Consider the following 17,646-nt stretch of genomic DNA (forward strand, 5'->3'; position numbering starts at 1 on the left):
CAAGTCAGGAGGAAAATGAACCACTAAGGAAACTGAGAAGGAACAGCCAGTAATGTAGAAAAAATGGTGTTTCAAGAAAGGAGAACTAAATACTTGTAAGAGGTTGATTAAGATGATAGTGAAACACCATGTAGCCAATAAAATTACATACAGAGTCTATACTGGCACAGAAAACTGGTTATGGCCATAGAGCAAAGAGAATGGACTCTGGAGTCCTCTGCCTAAGTTCAAATCTCAGTTCAACCACTTAGCAGCTGTGTGAACTCTCGCAAGTCATTTATCTTATCTACCTGAATTTCCCCATCTGTAAAATGGGAATAACAGCAGTTATACCATCTAGAAAGACTGTTGTAAAGACTGGTTACTATATACCACTTGCTTAGCAGCCTGCCTGGCATGTTGTAACTGTTATACAAGTGTGTGTTACTATTTACTGCTGCATAATAAAACACAGGTTGTAAAACCATGTACATAATATGGTCCCTTAATATACATATATTACACATATCTTTAGAAACAGAAAAGTTGGAAAACTATACATCAAAGTAATAAAAGTAGTTATCTCTCAGTAGTGGGACTGCAGGTGATTTTAAAAAATATAATGTTGGCTTATTTTATTATTCTACTATGAACATATTTGATATATAAATAAAATAATTTTTAATTTCAAGAGAAAAATTAGCATTGATGCAATTTTTATAACTCAATACAGAAAGGTTTCAACTTTCCTAGAATGAAAATAATTAGAATAAAATATAAATATCCACTGAAAATAATTTGACACTAGTTTTGCAACAGTCCCCAAATATTTCTAATTATCAAAGCACTAAAAGATTACCAACAGGCTGGTTACCTTTATGTTTGAAAATGGGAATCGAGAGAAGACATGATAGAGATTTTCATATTTTACCTAATTCTAAGTAATTTAGACCTTTGAGAATGAGAATACATTCATATATTAATCTGTGGAGCTTTAAATAAAACCACCAAGAAAAAATTTAATGTCATATTTTCTTAAGGAGAATGAGTAGACAATATCGCAAAACCAATTAAAGGTTTCCAAACTCCAAAATAATAAGATATAGCTTCAAAATATAAATATTTCCACTGTTACCATGAAAACTTGTTTTTATACATCTCACCCGAATAAAGAATCACATATAAGTAATTCCTAACATATATTCATTACATTTAAGAAGATTAATTTATAACTCTACTTTTAGAACCTAGACCACAATTTCTTTCTGAAACTATAACAGTTTCAAAACAAAAGCTCCATGGATGTAAAGGTGCCTTGTCTGAGTAGTTTACCTGTTTAATGTGTTGACGATACTTATATGCTTATAATGATACTTGACATTTAATAAACATTTGCTAATCAACTAACCAAAGGAATATCTGAAGAACAATGTATATTCTACTAATAGAGAGGAAGACTGTATTTTTACCTTAAGAAGGCATTTGCAAGGCTAGAATTTATAACTTTCTTTTTCAAAGAAAAGAAAATTAGTGTCCAAGTAAAGTTAATAAACATAAACAAAAAAAGTAAGCATGCATACCATGGTCAAAAGGTTATCTCACTGGAAAGTTCATCCCAACATATATACATACATACATACATACTGTAGAGGGGTGAATCATGTGTCCCCCTCACCCACAATTCACATTTTGAAGCCCTAACCTCTAGTGCCTCAGAATGTGTCTGTATTTGGAGACAGGGCCTTTAAAGACATGATTACATTAAAAAGAGGGAGTTAGGGATGGTGCTAATCCAACCTGACTGGAGTCCTTATGAGAAGAGGTGATGAAGGACATACAGAGTGACACACCAGGGATGTGCATGCACAGAGGAAAGACCATGTGAGGACACAGTGAGAAGGTGGCCATCTGCAAGCCATGGAGAGAGACCTTGGAAGAAACTAAACATGCTAACACCTTGATCTTGAACTTCTAGCCTTCAGAACTGTAAGGATATAAATTTCTGTTGTTTAAGCACAGTCTGTGGTATTTTGCTATGGCAGCCCTAGCAAATTAACATACATAAATATATATGAAAGTAAGGACAAGACTTCTGATTATTTATTCAAAATTAAAACTCATTTAATGCCATAAATCCACAGAAACTGACAATAGTGACAACAGCTAATATTTACTTGATACCTACAATGTGCCACGTCCATGGTAAGTACCACATATGTATAACATAATTTAGTCCTCAAAAAACCTCTTATAAAAGTTCTATTATTAGTGCCACTCCAAGATAAAGAAATGAAACCTTTGATGACAGGAAATCTGCATACCATAGAACAGAAACAAAAGTAGATGGCTTTGACTGTTTTTCCACAGTACCAGAGTACTTTATGCAAAAATATCTATTAAAAGTTGAACATTACTACCTTAACTATAAAAACATGTTTTGTTAAGCCAATATGTGAAATTAGTAAATGAATCTTTAAAAGGACCTTAACTGCTTTTCCAGGAGGCTCCAATTTTAGCCTACAATTTATTACCTATTCACTATGTGTCAGATACTATTCTAGATATTTTCCATATATTAGCTCATTTCATACTCATAGCAACCTATGAATAATGAACTATTATTATCTTCACTTTACAAATGAGGACACTAAGTCACAAAGAAGTTAGGTAGTTGAGAGGTCTAGCTCCAGAGTACATGCTCTTTTTTTTTTAAAGCCAGTTTTACATTTATTTATAAATTCATTTCAAAATCCTTGATTCACCTTTTTTTTTTTTTGGCCACACCTCGCAGCATGTGGGATGTTAGTTCCCTGACCGGGGATGGAACCTGCACCCCTGCAGTGGAGGCACAGAGTCTTACTGGACCACCATGGAAGTCACCAGAGTACATGCTCTTAATCAATATACTATACTGACTCATATTATGTTCCATCAAAATGAGATGTGATAAAATATTCCAAAAGAGTAGAATCCAAAAACAAGAGGGATATTAGATAAAACCATCCATTGTTGTGGACCTTTCATGATATAAAAACATAAATGTACATCTCCTCTGTAGACAGGGGAAATAAAGACAAAAGACAACAAGCTGAACAAATTTTGCCCTCCAGGGATTATAGAACTTTTCAATCCACGAGAAATGCCTTTTCTGATGAGGAAATCTACACCCAAATAAATTAAATGACTTGTCACTCTCCTGACTCTGACATTTTCACATGTATTCCTTCTGTATTTTAACTCCCACTCCATCCCCACTTCTTCATGTGGCCAACTCCTTTAACTTAACTCAAATGTCACTTTCTCACAGCAAGACCTTTCCTAACTGCCCAGTCTGAATAAGGCACATTCCTCCATTATTCTCTCTCATAGCACCCAGATCTTTTCCCTCATGGCATTTATTGTAATCTGAAAAAACTTTACTTGTTTAAAGTAAAATTGTTCATCTCCTCCACAAAACTACCACTTTCAGCAAGATAGAGGCTATGTTACTGTATCTTTAGAGGCTAGCACAGCTCCTAGAACATAACAGATCCTGATTAACTATTTCATTGACGGATATAGATAAATGCTCTGTTTTATGTCTGACAATTAATTGCTAACATTTACTAAACACTTATTATTGAATATATTCCAAGAACTGTTCCAAATGCTTTATATATATTGTCACATTTAATTCTTCCAGTAATCTCATGAGGTATAAACACTATTGTTATCTTCATTAACAGATAAGAAACTAAGCACAGAGAGATTAAGTAACTTGTCTGAAGTCACAGCTAGACAGTAAAAGAGTCTAAATTCAACCGCAGGTAGTCTGGACTCTAGCTCTTATACTGCGGTATAGTTGCTGTGACATACCAAAGATACTTTTACAATAAGAATTTTCTTCGTGGAAATTGATTGGTAGGTCCTCTGTGACAACGTATTTTTACTTGACCAGAAAAAGCATTTCACAAGGGAAGACACACTTGCACCTACTACTGTAACACCTTCTTCAGATGAGTAGAAAAAATAATCATAAAGATGTGCCAAATATGGAACATTCCCTACGTATCTGCCTAACTAACTTATCTTCCACATACGAGTCAACTTCAAAAGGCTATGGGAGAAGCACTTGGGCTTTTCCCTTTTCAATCTCATTCTTCTTTTTAAGAGTCCCTGCCTAAGGTAACAACCAAGAACTAAAGCCAAAACAAACATGTACAAGCTCTCAGGTCAGGTCATCGAATTAGTGGAACATTAAAATATTTTTCATTTTTAAAAACATATGACTTTGTTTCTGCATATCCTGTGGCCAAAATGAAATACGGGATGGAAATTAACAACAAAAATAAAAGCCTCTGTTTCTATGTTTTCCTTTCCTTTAACATATTGAACTTTAATGATCAAATTAATCTAACACAGAACAATGACTACCCTGACACAAAAACATGACAAGTTAAGGTCTGTCATATTTCCCCCCAAAAATGCAACTTCAAATTCTAGTGTTTATTCCCTAACCACAATGAAATAAGTATGAAGAAACAATGTGCCTGTTTCAAATACATGTATTGTATTTGAAACATGCACACAATAGTATGACTCCTATATCAAATACTAAATAATAATAATGGTTAACACTCAGAACACTACAACCAGGCTTATTTATTTTGTTAATTCATTTAGTTTCCTATAACGACCTCCATAACATAGTTGTTATTATCTGTATTCTACAGGTTGGAACTCAGAGAGATTGAGAAATCTGCCTGAACTCACCATGATCTTTTGAGTTTGACCATGGCAGAGCTAGGATTCAACTACTTTATAATTTCCCTATCTTATAGAAACTGTCATATCAACAGTCATGTAATCTAATCGCCCACCCTACCCACTAGAGCATTCTACCAGCTGAAGCTTCAGCACTTTCACTGACTAAGAACAAAAATAAAACAAAAACAAAACCTCATTACTTTCAAAGGCAGCCCATTCTTCAAATCTACTCCCAATCAACATCTCAATTCCTTCAACCATACCTCAGATGGCATTATTTCAAGTCCCTGAGCATTATTCGTCCCTTTTAAAACAGGGCAACAGGGCATCTAGAGTGGATTAAATATGCCAGGTATGGCCCAATCATCTCAAATTAGAGAAAACCTTATCTCTATTATCTTAGAAATTTATTACAGCAGTCCAAACTTTACTATTTTGGGTAGCCACGTCACCAATGACTTTTGCCTGGTTTACATTCAGGAAAATTGTTCTTTAATTCATAATCACTGTTAAGCAATCTATTCCTTGAGTTCTTCACACCCACGTACTGGTCGTTATTCTGGTTAAATTTCACTTCTTCTATCTGGCTAATGACCTCCCCATTTGATGATTTCTGGGTTTTGGCTCATCTTCATACTTCAGTTGTAACTCATTTGCAAAGTTATTCAACATGCCACCATTGCCTCCATACAAGTCATTAATAAAATGTTTAATAGGAGAGGAAAGAATCCTAAAACCTGACCTTGGAGATCTCCGTCCAAGGAACCATTCATGCCTTCATCGGGCTCCTTAGAATACAGCTACTAACGTAGTTATAAAGCTCCCTATCCATATGCTTATTCGTTGACACTTCTCCATATCATCCTCAAGTATGTCAAACTTTTTCAAATATCTTATGGATATATATTACACCTATTGCACTATCCTGATCTACAAGTTCAATAAGCCTATCAAGGAAAGAAGGAATGAAAGAGAAAAAGACAAAAGGTTAGTCTGTCATGACTTGTTCCTAGAGAAACCCATGCTGGCACATAGTCAGTTTTTCTTGGTGCTCCATCATGAATAAAGTACTATTAAGTTAAAAACAGAATTTGACTCCATAGTTTAACTATAAGAAGAAAAAAAAAAAAGAAGAGTTTCATATTCGGGTGATGAAAATAGGAATATTACATTATAGTTCTTCATATAATAATATAAATAAAATATCTGAAATATTTGAAAACATTTAGAAGTATTTCCAGTGCTACCACTTTGGTCTACAAAGGTAAATTTTATATTTACTTTCAGTTATTAAAATGCCTTTGTTGGGTTTCTCGTATATCTAAATAAATCTCAGTTAATTAAGCAGAGATGTTATTAATCTGAACATACTAAATAAAAACACAGTAGTTCTGGAAGAATATTAACTGCTAGGCAGATCATGAGTGAAGCCAAGTTGGCCTTATTCTAAATCCCAGTGTTTCAGAGCTGGAAAAGACCTGGTATTTATAGCACAATTATCTCTTTTTATAGATGAAGATACTGAGGCTCTCACAGATGGAATGACTTGACCAAGCTCATAAAACTAATTTTCTGGCATGGTTGGACACAGAAATTAGATTTACTCAAGGGCCACTGATAATGTTTCACAAAACCATGTCATTAAAAGAAATAATAAAAAGAACAAAACATATTCTTTCTTACCAGCTGGACTTCACCAAAAGCACCTCTTCCAATAACTTTTACAACATCATAGTCTTCTGCCTTCATCTGTAGACCTCTGATCTTTTTCACAATTTTCTCATCTACAGTAAAAAGATCACCATAATATCAATCACCATATTGATAAGCAACCTTTTAAAATAATCACCATATTTGTAAACAAATTTTTATTTCAAGAAACTGGGCTTAGTTTCCAGCTAAATCCGTCAATTTTTAAATGTTGCTATTTAAAACTCTAAGACACATACACTTTACATCAAAGGACAAAACTCTCTGGCTTAACACATATAAACACATTAATGACTACCAAAAAGTAGCAGTTAAACTATTCTGTTTCTGACTCTGTTGCTTGGCAAGTTATATGACAGCTGAAACTATGACGATCCAGGCAATCCTGGAGTACACTCTGAATCACTGCAGAAAGCTGCTATGAAAGTACACAAGGCTAATCTCAATCATCAATATTGGTAGATTACTTCTTTGAAAAACAGTAATCACATATTGTAGATTTGATAACTATAGATAAGATTTTTTAATTAGGAAAACAGCCTAGTCTCTGATTAATTCCAAATTAAAGAGCATACTGTGTTCACATAAAGTGTATATAATTATTTTGAGAATTTCTTATTCTCAGAATTCAACTTCATTTACAACTTCATTGCAACATCAATACTGGCATATATTAATAGTTACTACGTTTATGGCAATAACTGTTATCACATTATCTTTCATTAACTAGACTGAAATGTCTACATTTATACAAACATAAAGCTCATTAAGTCTTCTGGATAATGTAAAGCTAAGTCTTAGAGTTGTTAACATTAATTAAAAACTTCTCTTGGAACTGCCATAAATGACCTGTCCTGAAATTCTAAGCAATCTTAATTTAATCAAAATCTTGAACTTTACCTACTTTACATACTTTGATTTGGCAATTCTGCTTTGAAATAAAGAATATTAGTATTTAAATAAATCAAATAGCAAACAAAAAAAATTAATAAGTTAAAAGTTTGTGGACTGTAATAATACTAATTAAACATAAATCTCTATCAAAAGTAGAGTCAGGGCTTCCCTGGTGGCGCAGTGGTTGAGAGTCCGCCTGCCGCTGTAAGGGACACGGGTTCGCGCCCCAGTCCGGGAAGATCCCACATGCCGCGGAGTGGCTGGGCCCCTGAGCCGTGGCCGCTGATCCTGTGTGTCTGGAGCCTGTGCTCCGCAACGGGAGAGGCCACAACAGTGAGAGGCCCGCGTACCGCAAAAAAAAAAAAAATGTAGAGTCATATGATCAAATATGAAATTTACACATACTTACATCTATTTAAGAAATTATCTATATTTTTGTTTTTCCTCAAAGCAGGGAAATCCAAATCAAGGACCAAGGAATTTAAGCCATCCTGTTTAACAAAAAAATAAAAAGAGAAAAAAGAAAGTTGTTACAATTTTCAAGCATTCAAGATAAAAAGCCTTTAAATTTTATTGTTTTGTTCTCACTGAGTAAATGTTAATCCACTTTGATATGAAACTGCCCCCAGTGGCACCATATCCAATAGCTTTAAATAGTTTCCTAACTTCTGCCAGAGAATATTAGGGTTGACCCTATCATGTTTTCCATTGTACTTTTAGCCAAGAGAAAAACGTCATTTTAGAATATGCATCCACTATTATTTTTGCTAGTCAGATGTCTTTTCTCTCTTCCAATGTCCAGTAAAATTTTACCAAGCTTTTGACTTTAAGAAATACACCCAGACTAGTTCCCATTCATTCAACAAGCATTAATTTTGTGCTTAGTGTATACAAAGAATAGAAAATCTAAAAATAAGTGAGACACTAACTATCCTTACCCTCAGGAAATTCAGGCTCAAAACTAAATTTCCCCTAAAAACATGAAAACAGGATGATGCACTGTTCAGGTTTCTATTTTCTTCTGTAAGTTTTCTGTATTTTCCAGACTTTCTACAACAAGCATGCATTAAATTTATAATCAAAATATGAAAAAGTACATACATATAACTTGGTGGGAGTGAAAAAAACTAGTAAGAAACAAACCAAGTCACAAATTACTTAATGGATATGCTTGTGAAGAAAACAGTATTTTTAAAACACTAGTGCATATATTGTTTCATCCCCAAGTAAATGAGGAGGGCAGAAGGACATATTCTCATTTAAAAAATAAACTAAAGTTCAGAGAGATTAAGTGACTTTGGCATGCCCAAGTCTTGCTATTAGAAAATGATGTAGCAAAATACTACCTAAATCTTAGAGGTTCAATATACTTAACTCATCTCCCTCATCTCAACCACCAGTGGAAGCTTGGAAGGGGAAAGAAGGAAGCTGGAGGATTACAGAAAACAAAACAGTAATAAAGAGAACTTTTGAGGATCTGGGTAGGGAGAAAATGTGGGGAAAATTACATGCAAAACTTAGAAAGGTAACTTGAGTTTTTAATTTACTAATTCTAGAAGAACTGAAAGTTATCACAGAGAAATAGAGTTACACAAAGATTAAATAAACAGGAAAAAATCTGGAAAGTTTATAAATATTTTCCCGTAATATACCCACTAGTGTAGAGTCAGAGAGCTTTTTCAGCAGTTGGAACACTTGAACAGTTGCTCAACTCAACAATACTACTATTTTGGTTTTTTAAAACTATTTCTTAAAGATCACATACTATTTCATTTGTGCATTAAGTATTTTGGTAATATTTACTTTTGAATAATACTAATACCTTAATTTGCTAATAGTTTACATCAGAAGATAATGTAGGGGTAACACATATTTATATATTTACATTTATACTTGAGGTTCTATGTTTATAAATTTTTACATTTGAAACTTATTCTATTTAGTACCAATTTTTAAGAAACAAATTCTCAATTTTTAAAAGATACTAGTATTTTCAGTACACAAAATTGATACTGAGTTACAGTTGCTGGATTACCTCAAGACTTGAATGAAAGCCCATGTCTATGACCATCCTCGTTAAGCAGTTTGATATAAACCTTAGGAGGTTAAGTTTTTTTTTCAGTGTCTTGTGATTTCAACTGTGATTCTTTTCATAGAAAGTGATAATAAAGCTAAGAAACTTTTAAAAGAATAAAACTTATATTAAAGAAAAGCCTACAACTAAAACTTCAAAGCAATGAAGAAAATTAACACTATTTGTCCCTTTCCCTACTTTCAAATGCACAGAGATGACAAGAGAACATTTAAAAGTCATAGCCCCTTGTCTTGTTCCTGATCTTAGTGGAAATGCTTTCAGTTTTTCACCATTGAGGATGATGTTTGCTGTGGGCTTGTCATATATGGCCTTTATTATGTTGAGAAAAGTTCCCTCTATGCCTACTTTCTGCAGGGTTTTTATCATAAATGGGTGTTGAATTTTGTCAAAAGCTTTCTCTGCATCTATTGAGATGATCATATGGTTTTTCTCCTTCAATTTGTTAATATGGTTTATCACATTGATAGATTTGCGTATATTGAAGAATCCTTGCATTCCTGGAATAAACCCCACTTGATCATGGTGTATGATCCTTTTAATGTGCTGTTGGATTCTGTTTGCTAGTATTTTGTTGAGGATTTTTGCATCTATGTTCATCAGTGATATTGGCCTGTAGTTTTCTTTCTTTGTGACATCCTTGTCTGGTTTTGGTATCAAGGTGATGGTGGCCTCGTAGAAGGAGTTTGGGAGTGGTCCTCCCTCTGCTATATTTTGGAAGAGTTTGAGAAGGATAGGTGTTAGCTCTTCTCTAAATGTTTGATAGAATTCGCCTGTAAAGCCATCTGGTCCTGGGCTTTTCTTTGTTGGAAGGTTTTTAATCACAGTTTCAATTTCAGTGCTTGTGATTGGTCTGTTCATATTTTCTATTTCTTCCTGATTGTTTTGGAAGTTTTAGCCACAGCAATCAGAGAAGAAAAGGAAATAAAAGGAATCCAAATCGGAAAGAAGAAGTAAAGCTGTCACTGTTTGCAGATGACATGATCCTATACACAGAGAACCCTAAAGATGCTACCAGAAAACTACTAGAGCTAATCAATGAATTTGGTAAAGTGGCAGGATACAAAATTAATGCACAAAAATCTCTGGCATTCCTATATACTAATGATGAAAAATCTGAAAGTGAAATCAAGAAAACACTCCCATTTACCACTGCAGCAAAAAGAATAAAATATCTAGGAATAAACCTACCTAAGGAGACAAAAGACCTGTATGCAGAAAATTATAAGACACTGATGAAAGAAATTAAAGATGATACAAATAGATGGAGAGATATACCATGTTCTTGGATTGGAAGAATCAACATTGTGAAAATGACTCTACTACCCAAAGCAATCTATAGATTCAATGCAATCCCTATCAAACTACCACTGGCATTTTTCACAGAACTAGAACAAAAAATTTCACAATTTGTATGGAAACACAAAAGACCCCGAATAGCCAAAGCAATCTTGAGAACGAAAGAAGGAACTGGAGGAATCAGGCTCCCTGACTTCAGACTATACTACAAAGCTACAGTTATCAAGACGATATGGTACTGGCACAAAAACAGAAAGATAGATCAATGGAACAGGATAGAAAGCCCAGAGATAAACCCATGCACATATGGACACCTTATCTTTGATAAAGGTGGCAGTAATGTACAATGGAGAAAGGACAGCCTCTTCAATAAGTGGTGCTGGGAAAACTGGACAGGTACATGTAAAAGTATGAGATTAGATCACTCCCTAACACCATACACAAAAGTAAGCTCAAAATGGATTAAAGACCTAAATGTAAGGCCAGAAACTATCAAACTCTTAGAGGAAAACATAGGCAGAACACTCTATGACATAAATCACAGCAAGATCCTTTCTGACCCACCTCCTAGAGTAATGGAAATAAAAACAAAAATAAACAAATGGGACCTAATGAAACTTCAAAGCTTTTGCACAGCAAAGGAAACCATAAACAGGACCAAAAGACAACCCTCAGAATGGGAGAAAATATTTGCAAATGAAGCAACCGACAAAGGATTAATCTCCAAAATTTACAAGCAGCTCATGCAGCTCAATAACAAGAAAACAAACAACCCAATCCAAAAATGGGCAGAAGACCTAAATAGACATTTCTCCAAAGAAGATATACAGACTGCCAACAAACACATGAAAGAATGCTCAACATCATTAATCATTAGAGAAATGCAAATCAAAACTACAATGAGATATCATCTCACACCAGTCAGAATGGCCATCATCAAAAAATCTAGAAACAATAAATGCTGGAGAGGGTGTGGAGAAAAGGGAACCCTCTTGCACTGCTGGTGGGAATGTGAATTGGTTCAGCCACTATGGAGAACAGTATGGAGGTTCCTTAAAAAACTACAAATAGAACTACCATATGAGCCAGCAATCCCACTACTGGGCATATACCCTGAGAAAACCAAAATTCAAAAAGAGTCATGTACCAAAATGTTCATTGCAGCTCTATTTACAATAGCCCGGAGATGGAAACAACCTAAGTGCCCGTCATCGGATGAATGGATAAAGAAGATGTGGCACATATATACAATGGAATATTACTCAGCCATAAAAAGAAACGAAATTGAGCTATTTGTAATGAGGTGGATAGACCTAGAGTCTGTCATACAGAGTGAAGTAAGTCAGAAAGAAAAAGACAAATACCGTATGCTAACACATATATATGGAATTTAAGAAAAAAAATGTCATGAAGAACCTAGGGGTAAAGCAGGAATAAAGACGCAGACCTCCTAGAGAACGGACTTGAGGTTATGGGGAGGGGGAAGGGTGAGCTGTGACAGGGCGAGAGAGAGTCATGGGCATATACACACTAACAAACGTAGTAAGGTAGATAGCTAGTGGGAAGCAGCCGCATGGCACAGGGATATTGGCTCGGTGCTTTGTGACAGCCTGGAGGGGTGGGATAGGGAGGGTGGGAGGGAGGTAGACGCAACAGGGAAGACATATGGGAACAGATGTTTATGTATGACTGATTCACTTTGTTATAAAGCAGAAACTAACACACCATTGTAAAGCAATTATACCCCAATAAAGATGTTAAAAAAAAAAAAAAAAAAAAAAAGTCATAGCCCCACTGAAAGGAAAAAAACACCACCACCACAAAATATTCAAGAACGAGAAAGAAAAATGCTAAGCAATGTAGGAGCTAAAGTAGGAGCTAAAGTCACAAAGATCTACTGGACTTCAGGGCAGAAAGCAATAAGACCAGTAACTGAGAATTAAAAGAACCTAAATGTGGTAATGGGCGAAAACCAGATTGATTACTGGGGTTTAAAACAGTAGCTGGAATGAAAATCCCAGCTCCTAAAAAAGACACTAAAAACAAATCTTATTGCCCAAGTTTCATATGAAACTGCATAAAGAGGTAGAGCAGACACAGCTTTCAAGTAAATCTTAAGCTAAGCCCCCAGAACTTGCCCAGTTACCAGATCTCCCGCATCTCTAGTATCACTGGCTTAAAATATGTGAATCAGCTGTAATACTGGAACTGACTTGGGTTGTCTGTACGTAAAAAGTTAGCATCAGAGGACAGTAGAGAGAAAAGTGATTTATCCTACTCTCTTTCTGAATAAACAGGTACAAGCCAACATCCAATTTTTCCCATTACAATCGTCATGGTGGAAAAAAGTATATACAGAATGGCCTATTTTCCTAACTTTTCCTGAACACAGAGCCTTTTATACTTTAGTTGCCAAGAAGGAATGAAGTATTGGACTTGATTTTACTCTCACTATAAACTGCTTCTAAATATCTAACTGTTTTTAAATCTCCAAATAAAATGCACCCACCAAGGAAAAAAAAGAAAAAGAAAAAAAAGGAAGGAGGTTGGAAAGACTTCACCAACCTGGAATGTCTAAAGTGATAAGCAAAATGATGGAGACATCCTTCTAGAAATTTCAATTGTTAAATGCAGCAAATTATCTTTTAGCTGAAAGTTTCATAATGTTATGAGTTGTGAGTATATGGGTGGTATTTAAAGCCATAAAACTGGATAAGATCACTAAAGGAGTGAGTGTAGACAAATAAAAAAGGACCAAGGACTGAGTCCTGGGATATACCACTTATTAAGAGATTGTGGAGTACAGGAGACTGAGAAGCAAGCAGTAAAGGAGGGAGAAAATCGAGACTGCTGTGGTACCTTGGAAGCCAGGTGAAGCATGTAGCAAAGAGGGAGAGAGTGATCCACAAAATCAATATGACTGGTAAGTCAAGTAAATCAAGACTGAGACATTAGACACTTTGAGGTCACCAGTGGCTTCTATAAAAGCTATTTAGATCATAAATTTGTTGTTTCCAAACCACCGTGCACCACTTTCTTAGCACTTGTTTTTCTATAATTGCTGCATGTTTAAAAAACAAAACAAAAACCTCCTTTAAGATGTTACTGGGAATTCCCTGGCGGTCCAGTGGTTAGGACTCCGCACTTTCACTGATGAGGGTGCAGGTTCAATCCCTGGTCGGGGAACTGAGATCCCGCAAGCCGCACTGCGCAGCCAAATTAAAAAAAAAAAAGATGTTACTGTGAGTTCACATTCATAGACCCTAAATAATACCAAGCATTCAACTTGATCATAAGTTATGTGATACCTTACAGTCTATCTACCAAAAACTATAACTAAATTACACAGGTCAATACAGTATTTATTATTAATAATAGGAATTTTTCTTGACTACTTTGTACCATGTGCTGAGCACAGCTCAACCAATCAACATTTTAATCCTCACAACAATGTATAAACTAGGTACTATTATTATACTCACATTTAGTAAGCACAGAAACTGAAGTTTAGAGAGGTTAAAAAACCTGCCCCAGCCAATACATTTTATAAGTGACAGAATCAGAATTTTATGATACATTTATACTTTATTACTGAAATTAAAGTTAATAAAGTTATTCCTCTAACAGAATACTGAACAATATCCACATTTTAAAGTTAAGACAACAAAATAGGAAACATATTTCTGTGTATCTGCTGTACAGATAAGTGACCAGGAAGTGTCATGTAAATGAATTTGTAATATTTACATTTTCGCCTTCTGTTATTACAACTCCAAATACAAACACAAAAGTAAAAACAGTGGGGCCAAACAAATCCATCGCTAGCGTATAAAACATAGATTTTAAAGCCACCCTCTATGCATGCAGAAAACCTTCTGAATTTTATGTATACGCCATATTATTTTTTATAGTAAACTTTCTATTTCACCTAGAAAAATCTAAGTAATATTAACTAATCTGCTATCATTTATCAATATCAGTTAAATAAAATACTTAATGCTTATTTTATAATATAGCTTTGTAAGTACATTAGTTTAAGATCTGTCAACCAAATTAATGACAAACTAAATTTATCCTGTCCCCTATCAAAAAAGAATATTTGAAGGAAAAAAAAAGTTATCTAGGAAAATAAGAAATTAAAGAGTAATGGGTGAAAGTGTATTGCACATATTTTGTGTGATATATGTTAACTTCACCATAAGCTTGAGTAGCTACTTTAACAAAGCGTAAGAATTGTTTTCTGGTTTGCTTTTATGAATCTTTACCTATAGCTATAGTAAAATCAGCTCTTAAAGCTCTCTACAAAACAATATAGGTGGTACATTAATGAAGTAATAGGTGTCTAAGAGAGTAATACAGTTAAGGGAATATTATAACAAAAACTTGCTTAAAACCTGAACTCTGAATTGTGGGGAAGGGGAACCTCTGAACAAAGAATACAGTTCCCACTGATCTTAAGCCTTTCATGCTATATATCAATACATATAGTATATATACTTTTCTCTCTCTCTCTCTCTCTCCCCCTCTGTGTGTGCGTGTGTGTGTGTGTGTGTGTGTTATACATCATTAAAACTGTTTTGGATGTACTGGACAACAATCAATTAACTGACAAGATAAAAACATCACAGGGCAAATAAACAGTAAAATATTTAAAAACCTGTATGCCATCACTATTCTCAGGCATTTTCACATATCTTATCTAATATACTGTCTACTTCATCAGAGAGGAAGTATGAGACAAAAATTAGTTAAAAATTCCCCAAGTTTGCTAAGTTTCAATGAAGGTTTTCTATTATAGAGACTTATCCTCCAAACACTTTTAAATCCTTATTTGTGTTTGAAGCTGGGAGGGAAGGGGTCATGCGGAGTCATACAACCTTATATTCTGTATCCCATCTTCCAAGTAAAGAAAAATAGGTTTCTTGTAATTTTTAAAACCAATCCGGCAATTGTAAAGGAGAGTGCACTGCTGAGTGAATCTGAGATGGAATTAACAGAATTTCAAACACAAAACTGTCCTTCCCTATTATTAGACATGTCACTATTATTTGATATGTCACTACAGTTCTCACTAATATTTTTTAAGACTACAGAGATTTAACTCTTTCATTTTATATCCCACATGAAAACAATCACTGAAAATATTTCAGTATCACATCCATTATACTCACAAACATAATATCCTCAGTTTTCCAGGCAAATGTTAATCAAATCTAAACAATGAACTTCTTAAGGCGCAACCAAGTACTTTACAAACCAAGTTCACAGGAAAATTAAAGGGAAAAAATATATACCCACAAATCACACTAGGAAATCAACATTCATTAAGCCCCTACTTTGTGCCAGACAGAGTAGAATCACTTTCTCATTTAATTCTCATAAAAACCCCCACTGGAAAAGGAATGTATTAGGAAATGGAAAAGTGTTTTGGGACAGAGCCATTTTGGTACATAACAAAAGCAAAACTTGTAATCAGAAGTAGCTCTTTCTGCTACCCATACAACTACCACTAGGAACAGTGAAGAACATTTCGGCAAAACAAAAATAGTTGTTGGTGGTTGTTTTTAAAGCACATGCTCTTTTCTCCCTCTGACTACTTATGTAGCTGTACAGACTCAATGGTCCACCTATCTATCTATCTATTTATTTATGACTGCGTTGGGTCTTCGTTGCTGCGTGCGGGTTTTCTCTAGTTGCGCCGAGCGGGGGCTACTCTTCGTTGCGGTGCGCGGGCTTCTCTTTGCAGGGGCTTCTCTTGTGGCGGAGCATGGGTTCTAGGCGCACAAGCTTCAGTAGTTGTGGCACATGAGCTCAGTAGTTGTGGCTCGCGGGCTCTAGAGCGCAGGCTCAGTAGTTGTGGCACAGGCGCTTAGTTGCTCCGCGGCATGTGGGATCTTCCCGGACCAGGGCTCGAACCTGTGTCCCCTGTACTGGCAGGCAGATTCTTAACTACTGCACTACAAGGGAAGTCCCTGGCCCACCTACTTTTAATGAAAAAGCAAAATATTCTTCTCAGTAGAACTATAGAAGCAAGGTGTACCTCCTCCTTACCCAGGAAGCAGTATTTCTTCTACACATCTGAGGGAATTTTTTTTTTTTAGTAACACTTCTAAAAATTAGAAAAACTTTTAAAACCTTTTAGATTCAATATCTGTCCCATCTCTCTTTTGTCCACTGTATGTGCACTTCCCTACAAATTAAAGAAGTGAGCAAGTCTTGGTAAGGGAATCTAATGCACTATATTTTGGTCTGTTTTACATTTTGGTAGTCTATACATTTTTATTTGGCAGAGAAAAGGTCTCATTGCTAAAACAATTTGAAAAATAATAGTTTACGCAAATCTAAAGTTTCTAAACGCCGATTACCAACTATCATTTCATACAAAATTCCGCTGCTTAGTGATCAATTTCTGGCAATAACAGTACTTCAAGTAGGAACAATTTCTTGTCAATCAATTTAGAGACACGTTAGTATCACTGGTTTAAAAGAAAATTACTTAAAAACACTGAACATAAAATCATCCTTAACTGGAACTCACAAATAGCCATAATTTCTCCTACACTCCAAGGGAGTAGTTAGCGAAACAAACACGTATGTGAACTTTATTCTGAGAACCATCTTCTATGGCTGATAGCTCTATCTACTTCTACCCTAGTACTCAGTACCATATTTCCAAGTATCTAACAAATATCCAACGGACCTCAGAAATCTCCCAAGTTGGGTAAATGTATTCAATGCGAATGCATAAGATGATCCACTGAGGTGCAAGAAGAAAATATTACAATTTTATACATTTAAGCTTAAAAAATTTTAAGTTTAACATAGAGGTTTTCAGCAACATCTCACTCTTGTTACCTTTCACTGAATTGTGACATACTACAGCTGACATGTACCCAGATTTTTAAAAATTTACTAGTAGAAAGATT

At 34.9% G+C, this 17,646-nt stretch overlaps 1 protein-coding gene across 1 annotated transcript in view; it reads right to left on the reverse strand.

The window, feature by feature from the left end:
- ROCK2 (Rho associated coiled-coil containing protein kinase 2) overlaps window positions 1–17,646 on the reverse strand; it is a 137,016-nt gene that overhangs the window by 71,495 nt on the left and 47,875 nt on the right. Inside the window, exons 2-3 of the mRNA XM_082852339.1 lie at window positions 7,739–7,820; window positions 6,409–6,509 (exon numbers count right to left, since the gene is read on the reverse strand). Of these exons, the coding sequence (XP_082708465.1) occupies window positions 6,409–6,509; window positions 7,739–7,820 (183 nt within the window). The remainder of the gene's footprint in view (window positions 1–6,408; window positions 6,510–7,738; window positions 7,821–17,646) is intronic.

The sequence above is a fragment of the Leucopleurus acutus genome, assembly GCF_964270905.1.
Source record: "Leucopleurus acutus genome assembly, chromosome: 12".
Lineage (NCBI taxonomy): Eukaryota > Metazoa > Chordata > Mammalia > Artiodactyla > Delphinidae > Leucopleurus > Leucopleurus acutus.